Source organism: Ovis canadensis, chromosome 18 (genome assembly GCF_042477335.2).
Source record: "Ovis canadensis isolate MfBH-ARS-UI-01 breed Bighorn chromosome 18, ARS-UI_OviCan_v2, whole genome shotgun sequence".
Lineage (NCBI taxonomy): Eukaryota > Metazoa > Chordata > Mammalia > Artiodactyla > Bovidae > Ovis > Ovis canadensis.
The window spans coordinates 46,958,352-46,975,273 of NC_091262.1; the positions used below are offsets into that span (position 1 = coordinate 46,958,352).

Consider the following 16,922-nt stretch of genomic DNA (forward strand, 5'->3'; position numbering starts at 1 on the left):
AACAATAACTTTTTTTTTAAATACGTGTTTATTTATTTGGCTGTGGGGGGTCTTAGTTGTAGCATGTGGCTCTTTAGTTGCAGCATGCAGGATCTAATTTCCTGATCTAGTTCCCTCATCAGGGATGGAACCCAGGCCCCCGATGCACTGGGAACACAGAGTCTTAGCCTCTGGACCACCAGAAAAGTCCCCAACATAACATCTTAATATTATCTTATACATCCCACATTCAAATTTCCCTAGTTGTCCCCATAATGTCTTTTATAGCTAGTTGGTTCAAAGCAGAGACCAAACGAGGATTTTACGTCTCTTCAATCACTTCCAGTCTAGATGGAACCACCCTTCCCACCTCCTACCCACCTCACTTGCCTTTTTTTGGTCTTCATGATACTTACCTTTCTGAAGAGTCCTTTGAGATGCCCCATCAACATTCTGGATATGTTTGATGTTTCCTTGGGTGTTGTTAACTTGTTCCTCTGTCTCTAGTTCTCCCTGCACACCAGAAATTAGATCTAAAGGCTTGGAAGTGGAAGTGAAAGTCACTCAGTCGTGTCCAACTCTTTGTGATCCCATGGGCTGTCCATGGAATTCTCCAGGCCAGAATACTGGAATAGGTAGCCTTTTCCTTCTCCAGGGGATCGTCCCAACCTAGGGATCGAACCCAGGTCTCCCACATCGCAGGTGGATTCTTTACCAGCTAAGCCACAAGGAAAGCCCAGGAATACTGGAGTAGGTAGCCTATCCCCCTCCAGGGGATCTTCACGACCCAGGAATCGAACTGGGGTCTCCTGCCTTGCCGGCGGATTCTTTACCAAGTGAGTTATCAGGGAAGCCCCAGTATCTCCTAGATGTTGTTCTATACTCCAAATTGCATGACATTAGGAGACATCCAGCCTCTGGTTGTCTCACTTTAGTGGGAATGAAATTGATTACCAGTAAGGCTGTGACAGCCAGACTTCTGTGTTGTAAAGGTATGTTTCATACCGTGGGACCACTGAGTAATCTATGGGGGGATTTCTGTTTACTTAGTTCTGCTTGTACATTGCTTTTTAAACACAATGTAGTAGTAGTGTAGTTGCTTGTCATGTCCAACTCTTTGCGACCTCAGGGTCTGTAGCCCACCAGGCTCCTCTGTCCATGGGATTCTTTGGGATCCTCCAGGCAAGAATACTGTAGTGGGCAGCCATTCCCTTCTCCAGGGGATCTTCCGGACCCAGGGATTGAACCCAGGTCTGCATTGCAGGCATATTCTTCACCATCTGAGCCACCAGGGAACCCCTTAAACAGAATGTATTGCACACTTAATAAACTACAGTACAGTGTAAACAAACTTTTCTACGCACTGGGAAACCAAAAAGTTCATGTGACTTGCTTTATGGCCATGCCCACTGTACTGCCGTGTTCTGGAACTGAATCTGCAGTATCGCCGAGGTGTGCCTGTACACGGAATCTTTAGTGTGTAGCCTTTTGTGTCTTCTTTTGTCCTCATAGCATAATGCATTTGAGATCCATCTGTGTTGTGATGCTTATCAATCCTTCTTATTGCCAAGTAGTGTTCTACTGTGTAGGCATAGCAGCATGTTTATCCACTTACCAGCTGAGGGACATTGAGTTGTTTACATGAGGTTATTCTTTAGCATCATGCAAATACCCAGTTTCACATCCCATCAACTTTTCACCTATTGGCTTTTTCATCATTGGTGATGCTTGCCTCAATCAAGTACTTAATTGGGAGCTACAGAATGGTGATTTTCTAATGCTGTCATTCCCTCCACATTAACTTGAATTCTTCTGTAAAGAAGAGCTTCTATTTAATTGATTAGGGTTATTTGGATATTATGAAATACTAAAAAGATAGGATGAATTCTGAAACACTTCTCTTCAATTATCAATTTTTAGACTAAGAATGTGAAGCAATAAAGTCCAATGGTGACAAATTAGGGTTGATTTTTTGCGGGGAGGGGGTTTATCATTTATGGACTCATTTTTTTTTTTACATTCAATAGCTAAATCTGTTCCCTGCCAAATCTTTATCTTTCCCCACGTATTGAAAGAGTACTGTTTTAGTCTTTCAGTTCAGCTCAGGCGCTCAGTCGTGTCCGACTCTTTGCGACCCCATGAACTGCAGCACGCCAGGCCTCCCTGTCCATCGCCAACTTCCGGAGTTCACTCAAACTCATGTCCATCGATTCAGTGATGCCATCCAGCCATCTCATCCTCTGTCGTCCCCTTCTCCTCCTGCCCTCAATCCCTCCCAGCATCAGTCTTTTCCAATGAGTCAACTCTTCACGTGAGGTGGCCAAAGTACTGGAGTTTCAGCTTCAGCATCAGTCCTTCCAATGAATATTCAGGACTGATCTCCTTTAGGATTGACTGGTTGCATTCCTTGCAGTCCAAGGGACTCTCAAGAGTCTTCTCCAACACCACAGTTCAAAAGCATCAGTTCTTCAGCACTCAGCTTTCTTCACAGTCCAACTCTCACATCCATACATGACCACTGGAAAAACCATAGCCTTGACTAGATGGGATATACAAACAGGTAAATACAATTTCTATTCTTAAGAAAGGTTGGTAAAAGGCAAGTGAGTAAATACAAAACTACAATGCTGTGCTATGATAGCAATGAAAGGAGATTCTGTGATGACACAGAAGAGGGAATGCTACCTGGGTAACCAAGCTTATATTACACATTTGATGAGACTTGGAATTTTTTTTGTGACCACCACTTAATTTGCATTTTGTTCCCTGTTTTTTGCTTTTGTCTTCTTTTTCTTGTCCTCATATGGGCTACTTGAACATCTTTTAAAATTCCAGTTTGAATTAACTATATTGAGTGCATTACATTGTATATAGCCTTTGAAGTGGTTGATGTAGGTATTACTCTATACATATATTACACGTGTGTATATACTTGTCACAGTTCACTGATATTGACATTTTATCAATTTGTGTAAAGTGTAGAAAACTTATCTCCTTTTTCCCTCACTAGTTTATAACAACCTTCAATATCTCCTGTACATGCATTGAAAACCACATCTAACAGTATTATATTTTGCTTCAAATATGTTGAACATATTTCAGAACACTCGAGAGAAGGAAAGTCTGCTGCACCCATGCTTTCATTCTTTCCATTATTCTTTGTTCCTAATGTTTCAAGATTTCTTCCATCATCTTCCTTCTGTTTAGAGATCCTCCTTTAGACTTAAATTTTTTTTATTTTATACTGGAGTATAGTTGATTTACCATGTCGTGTTAGTTTCAGGTATACAGCAAAGTGATTCAGGTTCATATATATATATATATCTCCATTCTTTTTCAGATTCTTTTCCAATATGGGTTATTACAGAGTATTGAATGGAGTTCCCTGTGCTATGCAGCAGGTCCTTGTTGACTATTTTATATAGTAGTGTTTATATGGTAATCCCAACCTCTTAATCTATCCCTGCCCCCTACCCTTTCCCCTTTGGTAACCAAAACTGTATTCTCTATGCTTGTGAGTCTGTTTCTGCTTTGTAAGTAAGTTCATTTGTATCACTGTTTTTAGACTCCACACCTAAGTGCTATCATGTGACGCTTGTCTCTGTCTAACTTACTTCATTTAGTATAATGATATCGAGGTCCATCCATGCTGCTGCAAATGGCATTCCTTCATTTTTGTGGCCGGGTAGTGCGCCCACATCTTCATCCGCTCATCTGTCAATGGACGTTTAGGTTGCTCACTATCTTGGCCATTGTAAGTCGTGCTTCCGCGTGCACTGGAGGGCATGTATCTTTCCAAATCATGCTTTCTTCCAGATATACACCCAGGAATGGGATTACTGGATCATAGTGTAGCTCTGTTTTTAATTTTAAAAGGAAACACCGTACTGTTCTCCATAAGTGTTTGTACCAATTTACTTTCCCACCAACAGTGCATGAGGGTTCCTTTTTCTCCACACCCTCTCCAGCATGTATTGTTAGTAGATTTTTTGATGGTGGCCATTCTGACTGATGTGAGATGCTACCTCATTGTAGTTTTGATTTGCATTTCTCTAATAATTAGCAATGTTGAGCATAGCTTTTCATGTGCTTTTTGGCCATCTGTATGTCTCTGGGAAAATGTCTGTTTAAATCTTTTGCCCATTTTTTGATTCGGTTATTTGATATTGAGCTGAATGAGTTGTTTATGTATTTGGGGGATTAATCCCTGTTGGTCACATCATTTGCAAATATTTTCTCTTGTCTTTTTATTTATGGTTTCCTTTTAGCCTTTTCTTATTTTTATATTAGGATTGCTGGTGACAATTGTATTAGTTATTCCTCATCTGCAAATGTCTTGCTCTCCCCCTTTACTCTTTAAAATGTCTTACAATTTTGTCATTTTTAAAAATTGAAATATAGTTAATTTATATTAGTTTCAGATATGCAACATAGGGATTCAATATTTTTATAGTTATACTCCATTTAAAGTTATTATAAGACATTGTATACTCTGTGCTGTACATGTGTCCCTGAAGCTTATTTATTTTACACATAAAATAAAGAGGTTTGTACCTCTTAATCCCCTACTCCTGTCTATTCCTCCCCTCTTCTGTCTTCCCACTGGTAACTATTAGTTTATTCTCTATGTCTATGGATCTGTTTGTTTTCTTCCATTCATTCATTTCTTGGACCTACATGTCAGTGATGTCATCACTATTTTGTCTTTCTCTGATTTATTTTACTAAGCATAATACTCTCCTGGGTCCATCTATATTTTTGTAAAAAGCAAAATTTCATTATTTTTTATGGATTAGTGACATGTATATTATGAACATTGGGGTATGTGTATCTTTTTTAATTAGTGTCTTTATTTCCTGCAGATAAATACCCAGAAGTCAGATTGCTGGATTACATGATAGTTCTATTGCTATTTTTTTTGAGGAAACTCAATATAGCTTCCACAGTGACTACACCAATTTATATTCCTACCAACAATGAACAAGAGTCCCCTTTTCTCCACATCCTTGCCAATATTTTTATTTGTAGTCTTTTTGGTAATAGCCATTCCGACAGGTGGGAGGTGATATCTCATTGCGGTTGTGATTTGCATTTCTTTAATAATTAGCGATGCTGAGCATCTTTTCATTGCCGGTTGGCCATTCCTATGTCTTCTTTGGAAAAATGATTATTCAAGTTTTCTGCTCATTTTTCAATCGGGTTGTTTCCTTTTTTGATATTGAGTTCTGGGTGCATTTATATATTTTGGATATTAATCCCTTACCAGTCATATCATTTGCAATTATTTTCTCCCATTGTGTAGACTTTTGTGTCAGTGGTTTCCTTTGCTGTGCCAAAGCGCTTAAGTTTAATTATATGCCATTTTAAATTTTTTTCTTATGTTTCCTTTGCCTTAGGAAGAAAAAAAATCCCTCCCCCCAAATTGCTACAATTTATGTCAGAGTATTCTGCCTATATTTTCTTCAAGTTTTATCATATCTGGTCTTACATTTAGGTCTTTAATCCATTTTGATTTTTTTTTATGGTATGAGAAATGTTCTAATTTCATTCTTTTACTCACCCTTTACTCTTTATATATATCTTTCTTTCTTTGGCTGTGCTAGGTTTTACTTGCAGCATGCAGGATCTTTAGTTGTCCCATGTGGGATCTTTAGCTGTGACACGTGGGATCTTTAATTTTTATTATCTATCTATTTCTGGCTGTGCTGGGTCTTCGCTGCTGTCTGGGCTTTCTTTTCAGTGTGCAGGCTTCTCGTTGCAGTGGCTTCTCTTGTTGTGGAGCACAGGCTCCAGATGGTGGGCTTCAGTAGTTGCCACTTGCGGACTCAGTAATTGTGACACACAGGCCCAATTTTCCTGCAACGTGTGGGAACTTCCCGGACCTGGAATCGAACCCATGTCCCCTGCATTGGCAGGTGGACTCTCAACTACTGGACCACCAGGGAAGTCCCCATGTAGGATCTTTAGATGTATCCTGGGAACTCTTAGTTGCGGCACGTGGGGTCTAGTTCCTTGACCAGGGATGGAACTCGGGCCCCCTGCACTGGACCCCCAGGGAAGTCCCTTGTCCTTTACTCTTGAGGTGACTTTCTCTGAATACAGAATTCTGGGCTGACGTTTCTTGTCTTTCAGGGCCTGAAACGCGCTGTGTTTGTTGTCTTTGGGCTCTGCGGCTTCTGATGCGCTATTCAGTCATTTGAATTGTTTCCGCCGATATGTAAGGTGTCATCTCTGTCTTGCTGCTTTCAGGATATGTTTTTCTTTTCTTTAGTTCTCAGAAGTTTGATTATGATGTATCTTGACATAAATTTCTTTAGATTCAACCTGTGTGGAGTTCATTCAGCTCAGCTCTATACATGTGTGTCCTTTGCCATGTTCTGGAAAACGTTAGTCATTATTTCTTTGGGTTCTCTGCTCTACCCTCCTGCTTCTTACCTTCTGGGACTCTGACACCACGAGCACTGGATCTTTTGTTAACAGTCCTACAGGTCCTTGAGGCTCTATTTTATTTATTTTTTTGTTCTTGTTGTTTTCCAAGTTATCTTCCCTCTGTTGTTTAGACTGGGTAATTTCTATTATCCTCAAGTCCACTGATTCTTTTTTCTGTTGTTAAGTTCACCCATTGAGATTTTTACTTGGGCTATTGTAGTTTTCGGTTCTAAAATGTTTATCTTGTTCTTTCTATCTTCTATTTCTCTGCTGAGACTTGAGGCATTTTTAGGATGGCTGCTTTAAAATCCTTAGCATAGACTTGTAACATCTGAGACATTCTAGTGTTGGCGTTTGTCTTTTTTTGAGTTGAAATTTTGTTGGTTCTTGGTACAATGGTTTTTAAAAATTGAATTCTAAACATTTTGGGCATTATGAGACTGGATCGTGTTTAAATCTTCTCTTTTAGCAGGACTTCTCTGACATGGTGCTAGTGGGGGAAGGGCTATGCCACCTCCTGCCAGCTTGGGTAGGGTCTAAGCTCCCACTCAGCCTTTGTAGGCATGGGTGGAAGGGGGACTGCGGTTCTATAGGGTGTGGCCAGAGGACAGCCCTTATTGTCTCTAACTTTTCTGTGCTGCCCGGCTGTCCTTTTCCTCGTCTACTGCTTAGAGAAAGCAGGCTTTTGTCGGGGCTTCCTTTGTGTGTTGGTGTTTCTAGGCGGTCAGCTTCTCCATCACTCAGCCTGGGATACATGAAACAAAAAGAAAATCTAAGGCACTTTTTGCTGTATTGTTCTTCAGGTCTTGAGGATCCTAGCCAGTCTGCTGTCTCATCACCTTTCGTAGTCTTATGTTTTATAAGAAGTGTCCAAGGTTTTTAGCTGCACTTAGTGGGAGGAACAGAGAAAAGCCCATCTGTTCCATTTCTCCAGAAGCAGAAGCCAGGAGGGGAGTCAGGCCTTATCTCTTTAAATTGTCCCATCTTTAGCCAGTGTGTCAAGCTGGCTCCTGTTGACATGACTCATTTTTGATAGTTTCCTTGGACCCTGAGATTTCCCTGGTGGCTCAGATGGTAAAAGCATCTGCCTTTGATCCCTGGGTCAGGAAGATCCCCTGGAGAAGGAAATGGCAACCCACTCCAGTATTCTTGCCTGGAAAATCCCATGGACGGAGGAGCCTGATAGGCTACAGTCCATGCCTGATAGGCAAAGAGTCAGACACGACTGAGTGGCTTCACTTTCACTTTTGGACCCTGAGATGTTCTAGGCTCCCCCTATACTCTCCCTGCCCTAGACCTGGGATCAGTCTTTTCTATAAACGGCCCTGGATGGCCTAAGACAGTCCTGGGAAGCCCTTTGTCTTAGTGTGTTCAGGCTGCTATCACAAAATACCATGGACTGGGTAGGTTAAATAGCAGACATCTATTTCTCACAGTTCCAGAGACTGCGAAGTCCACGTTCAAGTCAGAATCAGGTCTTGGTGAGGCTCTCTCCTACTTTGTTGGACAGCTGTCTTCTTGCTGTTCTTATATGGGCTTTCCTCCGTACATGTTTATAGCGAGAGTCTGTCTTCCTTTTTTTATAAGAGCACTAATCCCATCATGCAGGTCTCATGACTTCATTTGAACCTAATTACTTCCCAGAGGCCCCACCTCCTAAAACCCTCTCACTGGGGTTGGGGTTTGGACATAGGAATTTAAGGGTGGGGTCATAATCATCCAGCCCATTATCCCATTCCCCTTGCCAATGAGTGGTTCAGGCATGGGCCCTCTCTCTTCCTAGAGATGGCACAGAGGCAAAGGCTCTTCTCCTTTTGCTACTTGGGGCATCTGGTGTTGGGGCCACCTACTTGCTGCCAGCTTCAAGACAAGGCCAGCACAGAGAGGGCAGAGCCAAGAGCATCCTAGGACCAGGAGCTGGAGCCCTGATTCTCCTGTCTACAGACAAGCTGTCTCGTTTTGGTCCTCCTTCTGCCTCACCCCTGACCAGCCTCAGTCAGCAGCTGAGAAAAGAAAATGTACCATAGGTCAGCGTATCACTTGGTCTCTGTCACAAAAACCTCTGATCTGAACCCTAAAGAAATCACGCACACTTCTTTACACTTTCCACACTTCTGTTTATTCTCCCTTCTCTGGAAAACCATTGATAAGTGCCTTTCACAGGGGAGGGAAGGCAATGCTGGAAGTGTTCTCAGGATCCCAGGCTGGATTCTCAGGTGGTCACCTAGGAAGCCAGAGATCCAGGAGACCAGACCCTCAGGGTCCTGGAGCTGGGGCCGCCCCCTACTGAGAAGTTCGAGGGCAGCTCCACACGGGGCCCTGTGCTCTTCTTCTCAGCCCACGGAGTTCATCAGGGTTTGGGCCTGCTTTAAGTCTGCAGTGGGGAGAGGCAGGCAGGCAGCAGTTAGGCAGGACCTCAGGGCGCCCCTTACCCTCCCGATACAGCCTTGCCTCACCTGCCAGGAGGACCTTGAACTTGTCTGCTGAGAGGGACATGGCAACAGGCTGGACCGGGCCACCTGGGGCAGCGGCCACCTCCAGCCGCAGGTGGACCAAAGGCTCTTCCACGGTGCGCAGCAGGCTAGAGCTCAGGGTGTAGTCCACCCGCCAGCCCACGCCTACCAGCCTGTTCACTGTGAGACCGAGAGGGGCATGAGGTCACAGGCCGAGGAGCCAGGCGGCCCAAGCCCTCACCCCGGCTCAACCCTGAACCCTCCAGGGCTCTGTGGCCTTTGAGAAGCTCTCATCCCTCTGACCCAAGAAATCAGATTACCCAAGGAAGGTCTCAGAGGAGAGAAACCTGGGCAGGAGCCAGGAATCCCAGCCTGTGACTGCTTGACATGACGTGGTTAAGTATCCTTTCTGAACAAACACCTTCTAAACCACAGGCACCTTCCAGAATGAAGCCCAGACCCAACCCAGGCCCACCCTGCACTCACCCCGCAAGCTGCAGGCCCGCAGGCGCGCCTGCAGGGAGCTCTGCTTCTCCTCGTAGCAGCGACAGAGGCTGGCTGCGTGCTCTGGGGATGAAAGGAGGTCCCCTGAGCTAGCAGATGGGGGTTCAGGCTTAGGTGGCTCAAAGCGCAGGTCTCAGGCTCCTGGCCCAGAGAAGGCAAGGTGTGTCCCAGGGTCACACAGCCTGACCTCTGCCCAGCCCTCCTCGGCCTACAGGTCACCCTCCTGCCTGCCCTCATCCCCGTACCTTTGGGCAGCCCCAGCTGCTGCAGTTCGCTGGACAAGGACTCGCCATCCACGCTGTGCTTGGCCGCACTGGAGAGGATGAAACTCAGCACCGCCACCGTGGCCTTCACATCGCCTGACTCTGGGGGGAGCCATGGGTGGAGTGGGGGGGTGTCACTGCGGCCCCAAACACCTCCTGTGGCCCCACTATCTTCAGCTCAGAGTACCCAGGCCTCCTAAAGCCACGAGCACTGCCACTGCCCCACCAGGAGCTGGTGGAGGCCCTGGGGTGGCAGTGCCTTTCCTCCCTTATCTCCTCCGCTGGGGCCAGCGGGTCAGAGGAGGCTGGGAGGAGGGGCCTTTGTGTCAGGCCCCAGGCCGAGTACCCAGGGTCACCCAAAGGTCTGTGGAGCCAGTGGGGTGCTCACCAAACCTGGCGTCCATGGTGAGCTTCAGGATCTTCTCATACTGTGAAGAAAGGAGGCTCTCAGGGCAGGGCTGGTCCCCTACTCACCAACCCCCTGGCTTGGACCCTGTGGTAAGGACATGAGGTATCCAGGGAGGGTGGGAGCTGATCACCCACCCCCCTAGGTCTCGTGCACTTTCAGGGCAGTGGGGTCACCGGGTCATGGGACCATGGTGGGCAGGGTCCTGTACTCACATCAATCCCCTCTCCCAGAAGGTCCTTCAGCACCTGGCCACACAGCAGCCTCAGCTTCACAGAGGACTGGAGGGGGAGGCCTTATATCAGTTAGACTGACCCACTTCACACAGGCATGTTGAGGGGCTGGCTACATGATCAGTCACACAGCATGTGAGAATGGCCCAAGAGGGCTGAGACCCCAACTCAAGAGTGACCTCACCACCCTCCACCCACCCAAGAGCCCCCAGGTGCAATCCCTCCCTGTCCCCCACCCCCAAGATTCCGTGCACTCAACAATCTTGGCCAGCGTGCTGATCTCTGCCAGGACCCAGTCAGGACAGTCCAGGTCACCACAGAATCGGAACCTCTGCAAGAGAGTGAGGCAGGTGGTCAGGCTGGAGGGCGGGCTGACATATGCTCAGGTGTCTCCCGCGCTAGCTCCTCAGGGTCCCTGCTCCCTGCCAAGATGGATGAACTCTGGCCACTTGTTCTCCCCTACTACTAGGCTGTTTAGAGAACACTCTCCCTGACTCTTCCTGCCACCAAACCTTGTTCTGATGCGTGTCCCAGGCATGCACCTGTTCTACGGACATGCCTGGGTGCCTGCTCTGTGGGAGAACCCACTGTAAGCGCTGGGGGTGCCGCACGGAACACATGCCCCTCACCTGCTCTTCCTTTCCCCCTCCAGCTCCAGCTATACTGGGCTCCCTGTTGCTTCTATTGCAAATTAAACGTGGCTTGCTCTCTCATTTCACTCAGGTCTCTGCCCAAATGACACCTCTGCTGATGGGCTTTCTGTGACTATTTGCTTTCTTAAATAGCCCCTCACACAAGGTAGTTTGGAAAGGTCAGCAGATGTATTCATTATCTTGATCATGGCAATGTTTTCATGAGCATACCCGTCAAAACTTACTGAACCATACATTTACACATGCATGATTTATATTGATTTTAGCTCAAAGAAGCAGTTTAAACAGCTCTTCACCATCATGTTCTAGCTCCTTCCTTTTTGATCTCCACAGCGTTTATCACACCACATATCACATTTTATTATTTATCCAAGGTCTCTCTTCTGTTAGAATCCAAACCCACCCAGTCAACCACATATTGATAATATCTTCCAGCCGCCTGATCCACTGTCCTTTGCCCTGTTTCTGCAGCAAAGCTCTAACGCACACAATGTACATGTTCATCTCTTCACGCCTCTACCTGCACTGCTTTCAGATTTTGGGAACAAAACCTGCAAACTGGAGACACAATGAATCCACGTTCTCCTGCTTCAGTCAGGCCCTCAAGGCAGCCCTATTAACTCGATGTCGTCTACTTTGCCCACTGTTCACTGTTCACTTCAGACCTGCTCCATGACCCTGCCACCTCCAGACCTCCTTTCTGGCCTGCCACCCCCTTGATCACATGTGACCCCAGTGAAGTCCTCTAGCCATGGTCACAAATGACTTTTGTCACTACACCTAGCCTTCCTCTTCCTTAGCTCATCCACAACAGCAGACACAAACCCATCCTTCTTGAAGCAACATACCCTTCCGGATTTCTCCCTCGGGCCTGGCCTCAGTCTCATTTGCTGGCTCACCCCTCCCCACCCCCAGCCTCCCAATGGTGACCTCAGCAGACTGCCTGCTGTCATTACCCTGAGGCAAGGCACTGGGACCGCTGGTGAGGTGGTGGGGTGTTAAGGAAAGTCTGGGGCTTCTTTCCCTACTTCAGGGATTTTTAACTGTTTTGTGGCATGGACTCATTAGGCATCTGGTGAAGGCTTACAGGCCTCTCTCAAAACAATGTTTTCAAATGAATAAAGTACATAGGAAAAACTACACATGAAAGATACTAATTAAAAGTTATCAAAATAGGTAGTTCCCTGGTTGCCTAGTGGCTAGGACCCTGGGCTTTCACTGCTGCAGCCCTCGGTTCAATCCCTGATCAGGGAACAGAGATTCCTCAAGCCACATGGTGTGGCAGGGGAAAAAAAAAGTTATCAAAACATTCAAAACCAATCGGTGACATGACATATGTTTCAATTCAAGTGATGAAAGTGATTTGGAAATGAGCATAAATGTGTAAATAATGCCAACAGCTGTGACATGCAAACATCTGATTTCTATTAGTGACAAAGTCAGAGGTGCTGCTAATAATACTGAGGTCTGTTGCCAACATTCACAACTGGAAGAAATATTAAATTTCAGTTTGAAGTTAGTGAAAATTGAGATATAGTATTTTCCTAAGTTTATGGGCCCCTGAATTCTACCCGCTGGACTATTTTATCATCTCTGGACTTTCTCTGACTTCTACCATCTGTATTATTTACATTTTTACCATAAGAATGTGTTCCTTGTGTAATTTCTTAAAATACCAGCATTTCTCTAGGTTCTGTCCTAGGCCCTTTCTTCTGAACTCACTGTGGCTGAGACAGATCATCTTGCTGATGACTCCCAAATTTATAACTGCCATCGTATTGTAGATCTCTTCAGAACTCCAGACCCTTAAATCCAGACTGTCTCCTACCTGGTCCACCTGGGCGCTTAGAGGCCTCACTAAACATGTATCACAGTGACTGGTTCTCTTCCCTCTGAAACCTGCCCCTACCTGTCCCACCACCACTGAGCACCAGTACCTGGGAACCAAACCCAGCTCCCTCCCTCTCCCTTCTCCCTCATGCATTTAGTCTCTGAGCCCCACTGATCTCCACTTCCATCTCCACTCTCTCTCAAGTCACTACCACCTCCTGGGTGGGGGAGTGTCTGCTGCCCCAGGCTGTTCCCCTCTCCCTTTCTCAACAAATCAGCTGAAAGGCTCTTCCTCATTTCCCTGCCGTCCTTTCTTAAAAGTCCAAACTCCTCTCAAGACCCAGCAAGCTGTGGTCTTTGCTTATCTGTCGAGCCTCATCGTTCACTACCCTTTAGTTTCTACTCTTCCAGGTGATGAAATGCATTCATTCCTACCTTCCGAGCTCTCACTCACCTGAAGTCTTTGAATGCTGTCCCCTATCTGAAGATACAGCCTCCCACCAGCCCCTTTCCATGCCTCCCAATTCCTGATACACTAGCTGCTTTCTTTCTGCCCCAGCAAGCTTTCTTCCCGGCTCCCAGGCCCTCAGGTGATGTCATCCTTGGGAAGCCTTTTGGCACTATGCACAAGGTGAGTTTAGTCCCTCCCGGCTCAGGTCTTAACTATGACTGCCCATTTTAATTGGCAAGCCTCCAACTCTGCCCTTCCCTCCTGCAGCCCAAGTGCTAGTGCCTGGCACAGTCCCGGTATACAGCAGGCACTCATAATCTGTTAAAGGAATGAAGGAATGGAGAAGTGGAGAAGTTTCCACCCCGTATATATTCCTTTCTGCCTCTGGGAAGAGCAAAGGGATTTCCTAACAATGCAGAAGACTGAGCGAAATTGTAAGTTTTCCTCCAAGCTCTACAGGAAGGCTGGGAGGCCCGCCTTCGGGACGTCCTACTCAGGGGCAGAGAAAGGCCTGCAGAGACAAGCCCCAGCTCCTGCCCCCGAGAGTTCGGGCCCTTCCTTCCAGTCAAGACACTCCAAGCCTGCCGTCCCGCCCTGCTGGAGGAGGACGGAGGGAGGCTTTTCTTTACCAGACCCTCGGCTTTAACGACTGCACCTAAGTGTCTGCTCCGCGGCCCAGGCAGATTTCCCATTTCCTTCCCGCAGCAGCGGCGGGGGAATTTGGGGCTCCTACCATGCCCGCCCTCAGCAACCACAACCTCGTATCAACCCTCATCCCTCACCATTGCTCCAGGAAGCCCGCGCCCAGGACTTTCACCTTCCGCTCGCGCCGAGTCAGCTGATGCAGCCGTCACGTGACGCTGGGGCGGGGCTTCCTGGGATCAAAGCGGGAGCCAGTCGCCTAGCGTCACGGGAGCGAAACACGGAGTCCCTTAGTCAGTCCCCAGAACCTTTCCCCGGGAAGGACCAGCGCCAACCCCCGGATTAACTGAAAACAGAACCAAAGCAGCAGGAAGAGGGAGTGGAAGCTGTTTAATTTGTTCTCTTTAAGGCAGAGGAGGCCTTCCTTTCTGCAGTGGTATTCAGGTCGTTTCCAGGTTTCCCATCTGTAAGCAGTGCCCTTACTATACAGCTGTGGGTTGTGGCAAAAGATACATTTGTAAAACTTTATTGGAATAGAATGCACATACAGGAAATTGTACATAGTACAAATACAGAGCTTAATGAATTTTCATAAACCGTACGCCCCGTGTAACCAACACCCAAATAAGGAAACATTACCAGTACCTTAGATACCTCCTTCAAGTGCCTGGTAGTGCCTGGGTATTTTATTTCATTTTGATGAATCCCTTTAGTTGCATAGCAAAAAGCCTGTAAGAGTTGACATGCTCAGAATGCTTTTGCAGCTTCACGAACATCAGCTGTTTATCTTAATTTTTCTTAATCTAATGGGAGAGAAAAAGGTTGCTTTAAATTGTATTAGTCTGCTTACTGGTGAGCTTGAAGTAATGAACAGACCAGGAAAACTAAGTTTCCAGTATTCCCTTAAATAGATAAAAACAAACAAAAGATAGCAACAACAAAAATACACTAGACTATAAACTAATGACCAAAAAAGAAATGGAAAACTGATTTCTCTCTTCAGTTCTATGCCTCTCACCTATACAAGTAGGCCCTGATTGTTTTTTTGTTGCAGCCTTTCAAGCTGTGAAAGGACAGATAGAGTCCATGACAATTAAACCACTTCGTAAATAGAAAGAGATGGAAAGTTAATTCTTGCTAAAATTGATCACACTTAAAAAGATCTTTTTAAAAATCATAAACATCAGTACAGTGAAATCAATAGCGTTGCAATATACCATATCAGAAAATTTTTTTCTTTTAAGAGGACAAGAATAGTTCCAAAAGAAGAAATGAATTGACACACTTAGGAAATCATTATTAAAAAGAAGAAAAAAAATTAGTAACAGATGAAAACTGCCCTAAGTCGATAGGGTATTTGAAAGACAAAACAGGAAACATCAAACAGACGATTTATTTAAATGTGGAAATAAGGCAAAAGGCGGATGGCACATCCTTTTAATGTCATACTGGAGTATTGTCTCACAGATTTGTTTCACAAACAGATTATTTGACTATTTAGACCAGTAGTTATCAAACTTTTAGAGTGTTTAAGAATCACCTGCTGGGCTTGTTACAACAGTACTAGGCTCCACCCCCAGAGTTTCTCTAATTACTTAGCTCTGGAATGAGACCTGAAATTTTGCATTTCCAACAGGTTCCTTGGTCTGCTGAGATTTCCAGTTTGGGGACTACACTTTGAAAGCCACTAATGTAGGAAAATGTACCTGAGAAATTACATATTAACTCGTGATTTTCTGTCCAGTAGAAAAGATAACCCCAAAGATTACAATTTTATTGCCCCATATGTAATTATCAGGGTTTTGTCTCTCAGCACACACTTTGAAATGCCTTTGCCTGTGCACTAGAAATACTTCTCAACACAGACATAGGAAACAGACTTAAGGACACAAGGGGACGGGGGGAGGAAGGAGAGGGTGAGATGTATGGAGAGAGTAACATGGAAACTGACATTACCCTCTGTGAAATAGATAGCCAATGGGAATTTGCTGTGTGACTCAGGAAACTCAGACAGGGACTGTATATCAACCAAGAGGGGTAGGGTGGGGAGGGAGATGGGAAGGAGGTTCAGGGGGAGGGGAAATATGTATACCTATGGCTGATTCATGTTGATGTATGGCAGAAACCAACAAAATTCTGTAAAGCAATTATCCTTCAATTAAAAAAAACTTCTCAAAATGTTCCTTGGGGACCTTACTGGTGGTCCAAAGTTTAAGACTCTGTGCTGCCAATGCAGGGGGCGTTGGTTGGATCCCTGGTTGGCAACTAAGGTCCCACATGCCACGTGGCCAAAAGATTTTTTTTTTAAGTTCTTTGAATTAGCTTTACCATCTTACTGTTCCCTCATTAATTAAATATTTGACATGCTTTCCTCCACTTGTATGAAAGTCATGTGTTTCACTTTTTTGCAAATTAAACTTTGATACAGTATACTGGTATACTAGCCCTGGACAGGAGTACACAGATACTATATTCTAATACTAGATGTATCCCCTTACAGTCAGGAGCAGTAATGCACTCTCATTATCACCCAACATTATCCTAGAGGTGCTATGGCCTGGGCATCTCAACTGGGGGTGATTTTCCCTTCCGAGGGGATATTTGATAATGTCTGAAGATATTTTTAGTGGTCACAACTATAGAATGCTGGCATCCAGAGGACAGAAGGCAGAGGCCAGGAACACTGCTAAACAGCCTTCAAGGCATGAGATAGTCCCAAGTAACAAAGAAAAGATGGCCAGGTGGCTAGTGAAGGGTGCTGGAACATTGCGTATAGACCAGGCTCTCCAGACCCACCTGGGGCAGCAGAGTCAGAAGCCCACAGGTGAACACCTGCTCACCCCAGCCCCACACACCCCACAGGTAGAGAGAGGAAGGCTTCATAAGGAGGTGGAGGCAAGCAGGCAAGCGGGGATCTCAGCTGTCTGCCTGAGAGAAAGCTCCAGATCAGCACTGGGAGGGTCAGCCCACGTTCCTGAGCAAGGAAGGGATTGGTCCTGGCCAGAACTCTGAAACCCTGGCTAGTTGGAGACGCCCCTCTTGCCCCACAGATCATCAGGGGGGTCCTGTCCAGCCTCTG

General features: G+C 45.7%; 1 protein-coding gene across 1 annotated transcript; it reads right to left on the reverse strand.

Annotated features, from left to right (window-relative positions):
* Positions 1-8,501: 8,501 nt before the first annotated feature.
* On the reverse strand, positions 8,502-14,159 carry COMMD4 (COMM domain containing 4). The gene is made up of 8 exons (XM_069559506.1): positions 13,984-14,159; positions 10,527-10,598; positions 10,250-10,315; positions 10,017-10,056; positions 9,611-9,730; positions 9,348-9,428; positions 8,865-9,041; positions 8,502-8,782 (listed from the first exon to the last, which is right to left on the reverse strand). The coding sequence occupies exons 1-8, from the start codon at positions 13,984-13,986 to the stop codon at positions 8,742-8,744; spliced, it is 600 nt and encodes a 199-aa protein (XP_069415607.1). The 5' UTR covers positions 13,987-14,159; the 3' UTR covers positions 8,502-8,741.
* Between the last annotated feature and the right edge of the window lie 2,763 nt (positions 14,160-16,922).